At 33.9% G+C, this 10,242-nt stretch overlaps 1 protein-coding gene across 1 annotated transcript in view; it reads right to left on the minus strand.

The window, feature by feature from the left end:
• Positions 1-1,326: 1,326 nt before the first annotated feature.
• The window catches only part of LOC107564137 (actin-related protein 2/3 complex subunit 2-like), an 11,949-nt gene continuing 3,033 nt past the window's right edge, over positions 1,327-10,242 (minus strand). Inside the window, exons 6-10 of the mRNA XM_016249148.1 lie at positions 8,003-8,096; positions 6,102-6,228; positions 3,729-3,829; positions 3,411-3,511; positions 1,327-1,555 (exon numbers count right to left, since the gene is read on the minus strand). Coding sequence (XP_016104634.1) covers positions 1,534-1,555; positions 3,411-3,511; positions 3,729-3,829; positions 6,102-6,228; positions 8,003-8,096 — 445 coding nt within the window. The 3' untranslated portion in view covers positions 1,327-1,533. The remainder of the gene's footprint in view (positions 1,556-3,410; positions 3,512-3,728; positions 3,830-6,101; positions 6,229-8,002; positions 8,097-10,242) is intronic.

A 10,242-nucleotide genomic window follows, 5' to 3' on the forward strand; every position in this document is an offset into this window, starting at 1 on the left:
AAACAATAATAATCTGAGACCGCCGGCAGAGATTTAACTAAATATCGTCCTTTTGTTTGATTTAATTATTTTAAGGAAAATAACTACACTATTTAAAGAGTAATTAATTGCTAATTAAAATTATATTGTTACATTAACCAGAAACAATGGTAAATAAGTATAACACACATTACACTAAATTCCTTTTATTTTTGTTCTTCAACTCTGTCTTTCTGTCCTTCTTATTGCTCAAATTTGCTCAATTTTTCTTTGTGATGACCATGACTATTTTATCAATCTCCTGTACCACAATAAAACATGTATGAGCGTCATTTCCTTGGCTAGTGTTGTTATTTTAGAATGTAAATTACCAATCGGAAGTTTGGGGTCCGTAAGAACTTTTGTTTTTGAAAGAAAATGATACATTCCGCACCAAAAGTGACAGCAAGACATTTATAATATTGCAAAAGATTTCTATTTATCAAAGAATGCAGGGGGCAGTTGCATAAACCTAGCCTCTATGTTAAGACAATGTCTTAAGTATGAGTTTGGCCAACTAGCTGTTAGCCAAGGGGTAATCAGTCTTATTTTGCATTATTCAAGTTAGACTAATGTATGCTTTTATGTAACTGAATTTAAAAAATGACCAGTTTTAAAGAAAAAAAAATGACTAACTTGTAAGACTAGTCTAAACCTTATATGCAACTGGCCCCTGAACAAACAAAAAAAAGGATCACGATTTCCACAAAAATATGAAATAGCACAACCGTTTTCAACACTGATGATAATAATAAGAGATGTTTCTTGAGCATATTAGAATGATTTAGGATCATGTGAGACAGAAGACTGTATCAATTATGCTGAAAATTCAGCTTGGCATCAAATGAATAAATTACGTGATAAAATATATTAAAGAGTTATTTTGAATTGTAATGATATTTCACAATATTTTTGTTTAAATAAATGCAGCCTTGGTGAGCATCTTTCAAAAACATTAAAATAATCTTACCGACCCTAAACTTTTGCATGCATGCATACAGTAAATTTACCCCAAATAACAGACAAAGAATCTCTTATATAGAAGACGGGTTTATTCATGACCGATTCAGGATGTCCAATATTGATGCATTTGGCGCAAACAAAGGCGGCAAGAGGAAAGGGAAAATACTGCATGACTAAGGTCAATAAAACACTGTCAGACAACAGAGCTACGCAATGAAACATAAGAGTGTATCAAAAAAAAACGTTTATCCGCCATACAAATGACATTTATCCTATAAACGCAAAGCGAGAAATAAATTTTTGTCTCCCTGTTGAGGTGCAATTTACAGGTGGATGATCCAGACAACAGAGCTACGCAATGAAACATAAGAGTGTATCAAAAAAAAAACATTTATCCGCCATACAAATGACATTTATCCTATAAACGCAAAGCGAGAAATACATTTTTGTCTCCCTGTTGAGGTGCAATTTACAGGTGGAGGATTGACATCACTGGCCAGAGGTGTACGATGGAGTCCACAGATGCTGGTCTCGTGATTGCACATCATGTCCTTAACGGGAGAAGGTCTTGCCCCTGGACAGATCATGTGAGGGTTACATTCACATTCACAGGTCAAAACAGTGGAATAAATATAGCTATATACTCAATATTGCAAGAGTGTACTACAGACACATGATACCAAGAAAATGTCAAAGTGCACACATATATATAACCAAAACAATATAACAATAAAAATAAGATTCGAAAAATATATCACTGTCTCTGAATTACAATCATTGATTCTTAAGGATTTATAGTGAAGCATGAATCTGTAACACTTAAATCAGAAGTCAGAAATCAGTCAATTCGATTCGTTAATGTTAGTTAATTCATTAGGTATCATAAACTAACAATGAATGTTCATTTCTACAATAACACTTTACAATAAGGTTCCATTTGTTAACATGACAAAATACTTTGAATTTATTAACCTTAATGTTAATTTTAACATTTACTAATACATTTTTATTAGTACAATCAAAAGTTGTATAAGTTCATATTATTTAACGGACCTTTGCTGACATTAAACTAGCAATGAATAGTTGTATTTTTATTAATAACACTAACAAAGATGATTAAATACTGTAACAAATGCATTGTTCATTGTTAGTTAACTAATGTCACCTAACGGAAGTGTTACCATTTCTATTATATATTTGTAACATCTGAAGCTGTATAAATTCCCATTAGCTAATGTATCATGAACAAACATGAATTAACAATGAACATTATTTGAAATCAATATTAACCTATATTAATAAACGTTAAAATATAAAGTAAAAACGGTCGCTCATTGTTAGTTCAAAATACTTCATGCGTTAACTATTAATTAAAACCTACTGAAAAGTGTTATCCAGAAATCTTTAAAGTCTGATGACACAGAGAAGCACTTCATATTCCAGTCATTGTGAATTCTTTGACTATGGAGGTCATTTTTACTGTGTAAATATTAACAATCTGTTTGAGGAAAACGTCTCGTTTCTGAATTTGTAAGCACTGAATTACAACCAAGAAGTGTTTTTTTTATACTGTAGAGGAACAGCAGCTTGGTTATGGAAAAATAAATGCATAAATAAAATTAAAATTCCAAAGACATTTAAAAAAAATTAAAATCAGCTCTGAGATGAATCACAATATTTGAATTTGATTAAACTGTATGACAATTTAAACAGAAAAGGTAACACTACATAACTGTGCACTTAAATTATTTATGAACTATAATATAAATATAGCACAATAGTTTAGAGGTTTATTGCAAAATATTAAAATCTATCATTTAAGATAGACTTTTGATTCGCAGTGCATTATGGGAGTGGGTGTCTGCTGCTGAGCTTTTTCAATGCAAACAGCAGCTTCTCCAATTGGTGGATCTTTCTTCAGGATTATGAGTAATGTTGACAGGAAGTCGTTAAAACAGTTTTTTTCCCCAAGTTAAAAGCACACTGATATTTACAAAAAGTAATTCATCAGAACTCACGTTAGGTATATTTCGAAAGGTTTCTACGTTATTGATAAAAATCTATTTCTAATCTAGCAGAAAAAATGGCCTTTGATTCCAGAGAAGACGTATCTGCAGCACTTGGCCAGGTTTCAGTTTAAACAAGCTCAAATAGCAAAAAGCACATGGTAATCTGCTCTGATATGATCAGTGGATGGTGCAACGCCTCAACGTAATTAATGAAGATTCAAACACACACTATCACAAAGTAATCTTTTACAAGCACATGCCACTGGTGTTAAATAAAACCCAGAGATATGCACCAACATCAGCACAAATCAACCACCTCTACTAGAAAAAAGCCCATGAGAAAAAGATTTTAAGACTTGGATAACTCGGTGCGTTTTCATATAACGTGTGAAACACTACTGATTGTGAAACAGCACTTACGAAATAGTTTTCATCTCTTTTTTCTCAGCGTCCGGGCGAGCTCGGTTGAGTACCTTCAGGAAGTCCGAGGTCTTGGACCTCATGCGAGTGTGGATGTAAGCCTAAAACCAGAGAAAACACATCTGTGAGAGTGGAAAACACCTACATTCCCAAAAATAGAGCAGTTTTCTTCACTCTGACAAATTGGTTTCATCTGGCCAAACAAAGGGCCGAATGGTTGAATGACAAGTATGCAAACTGAGAAGCACATTACTAAGCTTCTTACAAACGCGAGGGTCTCGTTTGAAGAGTGGCGTTGGGCAAAGAGGCGTTTCTCACCTTGGAGCACTTTATGTGGTAGTGCAGATAGTCCCGGAAGGTGTGGATGAGGTTGATGGTGTTGTCTCTGGTGTTGGCGTTGGTGTGTCGAGGAAACAGCACTGTTGGGAAATTATTTCAGTATTTTTATTTGAAATATAATAAGACATTTACTGTAATTGTGACACATTTGGGTAACATATAAAATTTGGGATCAGTAAGATTTTTAAGTCGTTTCTTATGCTCATTGAAACAAAAAAAAAACAAACAAAAAAACAGTAATATAGTGAAATATTACAATTTAAAAAAAAAAAAGCTTTTCCATTTTAATATACTTTCAAATGTTACTTATTCCTGTGATGCAAAGCTGAATTTTCAGCATCATTCCTCCAGTCTTCAGTTTCACATGATCCTTCAGAAATCATTCTAATATGCTGATTTATTATCAACGTTGGAAAACATTGTGCTGCTTAATATTTTTTTTTGTCAATAATTCAGGATTCTTTGATTAATAAAAAAGTACAGCATTTACTGAAAACAGAAATCTTTTCAAACAATATGTCGTTACCATCACTTTTTATCAATTTAACACATCCTTGCTTAATAAAAGTATTAATTTATTTAAAAACAAAAAAGGAAAAAAAATGCTGACCGCAAACCTTTTAACAGTAGTGTACATTAATAATAAATCAGCATATTAGAATTATTTCTGAAGGATCATGTGACGCTGAAGACTGGAGTAATGATGCTGAAAATTCAGATTTGCATCACAGGAATAAATTAGATTTGAAAGTATATTAAAATAGAAAACCATTACTTTAAATATTTAACAGTATTACAGGGCTCTACGCTTACTTTTCTTTTTAGGAGCACTTGTAATGGCATTTTTCTAACTTTATTAAAAGTAAGTCATCTTTTGTGTCAAATTCAAAAATGTATATTTATAAGCTTTTTATTTTTACATTTCTCATTAAAACAATAGAATAAGAACAAGTAGAATGTTACCAATCAAATGAAATTAGTATTAACAAAATTAATTCGTACTACAGAGGTGGCACAGAAAAACACAAAAGTGGCTTGTAGGTGTATTTTCAGATGTTTAATGATGCTCAGAGGTGGCATGAGTGCAATTAAATTCATAAATTCATGTTGAGATTAATGCTTTAAACATAAAACTTTGAATATAGAAATATTAAATGATTTAAATAACTGAAATTATACTTTAAAAATCAAACAAAAACTGCCAGTAGGTGCTGCTACTTTTCTCTCCAATACGGTAGGAAGTTAAATGAAATGTGGAGGATGTTAACTGTGACAAGATGATTGACAACACTCAATATGACCGCTCGATTGAAAGAAGCCCCGCCTTCTGAATAAAAGAACCAATCGCTAATCGGTAAAGTCAGCGCGTCACTGCAGCTGCTGTGCAGGATTCTGATTAACATTGTGTTTAAGGAATCAACAGATATGTCTGTGATACATTACTCAACGCTGCAAAAACACGTTGCAAGTAGAAATTTTTGACGCTCCCCTCCCTGTGCACAAACACAAATATGCTGATCGGGTCAGTCGCAAATGCAATGTATATGTATATATGTATGTGTGTGTGTATATTTTATTACTACAACAAAATTACATATGATGCTTTTTTTAAAGATCATTATTTGGTGTATTTGGTGTAACAGAATATGTTGTTGACATGCTTTAATGTTCAAAAAACACATTATTTTTCAGCTGCTTCAACACTAACTGCGGTTACTGAAACCACGCCTTCTTTCTTTGCGTGCACATTTGGGCGGCATTATGCAAATATTTCCACATAGTGAGGTAGATATGTGGGGGCATGTTTTAGTAACTAAATGTATTATTCCGAGAACAAAATAATCTGTAACAACAGGTTTACGTTCAAAGATTAGTATTTTCAGTTACTACTGTTCTGCATTTCTTGCTGCAGGGTACCAGAGTGAAATGAAGAGACAAAACAGAACTAAATAAGCACTTAATATTGCATGTCTCTAGATACTTCCTGGTTGCATAAAAAACTCAAGTGGAGTAGCGCTGGTAAATGTTTTTGGCTTTGATAAAAGGGTGTGGTGCTTTTTCTATTCATTAAGAGGTTTGTGCAACCGCCATGAAGAGAAGATGGGTGTTTGCTTGCTTGATCCGAATGCAAATACACAGTGCACCTGTCACAGGTAAGCAGCAGTGCTTTGTTCTGGCCTAAATTAACATACAATGCATCATCAAGTGAATCTGACAAGAGTCTTTATTTAACTAGCAGCTGAGGTTGATAATAGTGTTCAACCAGGGTCTGAAATTAACACTTGCCAAGTGCCATTTGCAAGTAAATACGCTAAATTAATGTTTATGTATATGTGACCTCAAGATACAAACCAAAAGTGATGTAGCCGATGTTGTCTCCCACTGTGGCGTCGGTGTCCTTTAGCTCCAGAGGAGGTTCTCTGTGACTGAACAGCACCTGAGGAGCCGTGTGACTGGCCCTCCTGCCCTCCTTAAACTCCTGAACAGAGAGAAACACAGACATCAGGATGACTGTAAAAACACCACTGTTAACAATCACAGCAGCTGTTCTGGTGGTGGTTTGCACTGCTGACATCATTATGTGCAAGTGAGTTTGTAAAAATAGTCAAATTAGACTAGAAATGCCCTTTATTGGTAAAGCATTTAATTCACTGGATTATAAAAAAGCTGACATTTCCAGAAAAATTGAATTGCTTTATAACATATTTTAAAATGGAAAACTATGGAAGCCCATATCCTCCATGGAATAAAAAAAAAAAAAAAAACGTACTTGCAACTTTTTTTTCAATTCGGAGTTTACACAAGACTTTTTTTTCTCAGAACTGCAAAATATAAACTCAGAATTCTGACTTTCTCGCAATTCTGAGTTTACATCTTGCAATTTTTGATATCTCACAATTAAGTTTTTTTTTTGCGAGAAAAAAAAAATCTGAATTGTGAGAAAAGAAAATCTACATTTTGAGATAAAACGTCAATTACCATTTTTATTTGTTTTATTCCATGTTGGAAACCATTGAAAATAGTTACTATTAATTGCAATAATATTTAACAATAATTACTGTTTTTACTGTATTTTTTTATCAAATAAATGCAGCATATACACTGAGAAAATAATATTCTTAATATGCATTTAAATCTTCTTTTTCAGTTAAAATATTAGTAGTTGAACGATCGTAGTTGATCTGTACGGACCAGGCTCCACAGTTCGGCACGCATGTGATCCACAGATTAATTGTAAAATTTAAGCATAATAGAGTGAAAGTTTATCATTTGTACGTGTTAACACACTCAAGTGATTTTAAACCATTCCAGAGCAAGAACAGGCGAAAAAGGCTGTCTATGAAAACAAATCTGAATATCTTATTCAATGTTGCTTCAAGTAAATGTATCTTGTTTCAAGATTCTTTAGACATTTTTATACATCTGCAAAAAACAACTAATTATTTAATATGTATATAGTAGCCCTTAAAATTTTTTTGGGCTATTAAAAAAGGTCTTTGTCATTAGATGCAAACTTTGATAGAAATGAGTGCTTGCTTATATATTTATTTAAAATAAATACCCTTTGCATTGATATTTTTAAATAATGCAAACATATTTATGCATTTTCAATTGTGGCTTATTTGTCCAATTTGTCCAACTTTTTGGGGCCACGGTACATATATTACAGAGATATAAAATAACTTAAATGTGAAAAGCATACAGCTCTAACAATGAGCTCAGTCTAAAACACCCAGATGGCATGTGTTTCAACATTTTAAGCAGTTAAAGGGATGTGAAAGTGACGTGAAGTGACATGTGGCCAAGTATGGTGACCCATACTCGGAATTAGTGCTCTGCATTTAACCCATCCAAAGTGAACACACACACGGAGCAGTGAACACACACCCGGAGCAGTGGGCAGCCATTTATGCTGTGGCACCCGGGGAGCAGTTGGGGGTTTGGTGCCTTGCTCAAGGGCACCTCAGTCGTGGTATTGAAGGTGGGAAAGAGCGCTGTACATTCCCTCCCCTCCCCTACAACCCCTGCCGGTACGGGACTCGAACCCACAACCTTTGGGTTACGAGTCCGACTCTCTAACCATTAGGCCACGACTTCCCCAAAGTTTGTGGAGATGCTGGGGATTGAACCCAGGACCTCATACATGCAAAGCATGCACACTATCATTGAGCTACATCCCTAATACAACTGCATAGTAAGGCAATACAGAAATGGTCAAGATTGAACCTGAGAACGGGATAAAATTAGCGAACCTGCATGAACACTTTCCCGATGATGACATCGTCGTCATCCTTGAACACTGTGCTGAACACAACAGTTACTCTGTCTTTCTTAGCCTCGATATACCTGAAACCAATGAGGAAAAGACACAAACACAGGTGAGATGCGAGCTAGATTACAAACTTTGTGCAATAGCTGCAAAACTGATTAAAAAAATAATAATAATAAAATTCAGAGCACTTTGTATTAAATGCTTGTAAAAAAAAAAAAAAAATGAGAGTAAGAATATATTTTTAAATAGAAATTATAATTTTTTTTTTGTATTTCTGTTTTGTTTTCCTAATACCATTTAATCGAATCAGCCTTACAATAAAATAAATTCACTAGAACGAATTCACATGATAACATGTTTTCAGATAACACAAGTTTTTCTGAATTAATCAGCATTAATTATTTAAAAATAAATTGTTAAATTTAAGCTCAAAACATTTCACAGAAACTGAAAATCTACATAATGATTTTTTTTTTAATTTGGTTTAATTTGATTGAACCCATTCTGCTGTTTTCAAAATGTTGAGATTTTTTTTTTTATAATGTAAAAACATTTAAATATTTATTGGTTATATTTATAAAACATTTAAATATTGCTAATTATATTAATATATTGCTATTTATATTGTAACTATTTTAAATCATTTTACACAAAATAATGCATACACTCACATACATTACATATATACATGTTCCTTATTGCCTTGAATTTGCAGATTGCTAAAGGGGTCATATGATGCGATTTCAAGTTTTCCTTTCTCTTTGGAGTGTTACAAGCTGATTGTGCATAGATAAGATCCCTGAAGTTGCAAAGACTAAAGTCTCAAAACCAAAGAGATATTCTTTATCAAAGTTAAGACTCTGCCACGCCCCCCTAAAACGCCTCGTTCTAACACGCCCCCACATATCTACCTCACTATGTGGATATATTAGCATAATGCCGCCCAAATGTGCACGCAAAGAAAGAAGGCGTGGTTTCAGTAACCGCAGTTAGTGTTGAAGCAGCATGTCAGAGAGACGCTGTGTGTTTCAGTGCGAAAGCAAAAGCACTTTATTTGGCCTTCCAAAAGTAGATGCATTTAGGAATCTTTAAGATTACTTACAACAGAACAGCAATGCATTTTATGGACGACCGTTTCGTGAACCTAGGAGAGGAGGTCATTCTGACTTTGCTATGACAATCTGGCGCTTCTGAATCATCTACTGTTTTGTTATTAGTTTAAGTATTTGCTATTGACTGTTCAAATGCGGAGCTTTGCGCATCGTGTGTGTGTGTGTGTGTGCGCGAGCGAGAGAGAGAGAGAGAGTCACATTACACTGGAAGTAAATTCGTTACGGATCATCACAAATACTTTGCAACGATGAAGAAAAAGCGGTGCATCAAGATCATCACATTGCATCCCTCTGAATCATAATCAAATTGTGTGGTACCAAAACATTCCCATCCTTAGAGTATAGCTAGCATGTCACATTACAACTTCCAAAGACCTACTTCATGTCAACTATACACATATACAACGACAGGCTCTGGCTTGTTTCATTCCAGGCATTTTTCACATGCTTTGAGCATCCTGTATTTTGCTTTCTCACCTATTTTAGCCCAAATGTAATAGAATAGAGACAGCATTCAACAATTAAATCAGCTCCCAGAAAAAAAAAAAGAGATATTGTCTTTGTGTGCATGACACGAGCAGACAGGTAGTTAAGGGCCGTTTCTGCTGGATGTTCCTCTGATTTGCATTTATTTGATTTACACAGGCAGTCCTGAATGAGGCTGGAACAGACTTTGAATCTTGATTTGCATTGGCAGAGAAAAGGCCAACCATCAACCTCAACTCCATGAACCCTCAAGACCCATGAAAATCCTGCCCTAAAAACAATTCATTCACGTTCTCAATGCAGTGACTCAAAATCCTGACCAAAGAATCCTGAAAAAAATATACTCAACTGTTTTAAATGTTAATAATAATACATTTTTGACGCAGTAAATCAGAACATAGAATGATTTCTGAAGGATCATGTGACACTGAAGACTGGAGGAATGATGCTGAAAATTCAGCTTTGCATCATAGGAATAAATTACACTTAAAAAGATATTCAAATAGAAAGTAGTTATTTTAAATAGTAAAAATATTTCACAATATTACTGCTTCTGCTGTATTTTGGATCAAATAAATGCAAGCTTGGTGAGCAGAAGAGAATTCTTTAAAAAAACATTAAA

Source organism: Sinocyclocheilus grahami, unplaced genomic scaffold (assembly GCF_001515645.1).
Source record: "Sinocyclocheilus grahami isolate Dianchi unplaced genomic scaffold, SAMN03320097.WGS_v1.1 scaffold913.1, whole genome shotgun sequence".
Classification (NCBI taxonomy): Eukaryota; Metazoa; Chordata; class Actinopteri; order Cypriniformes; family Cyprinidae; genus Sinocyclocheilus; species Sinocyclocheilus grahami.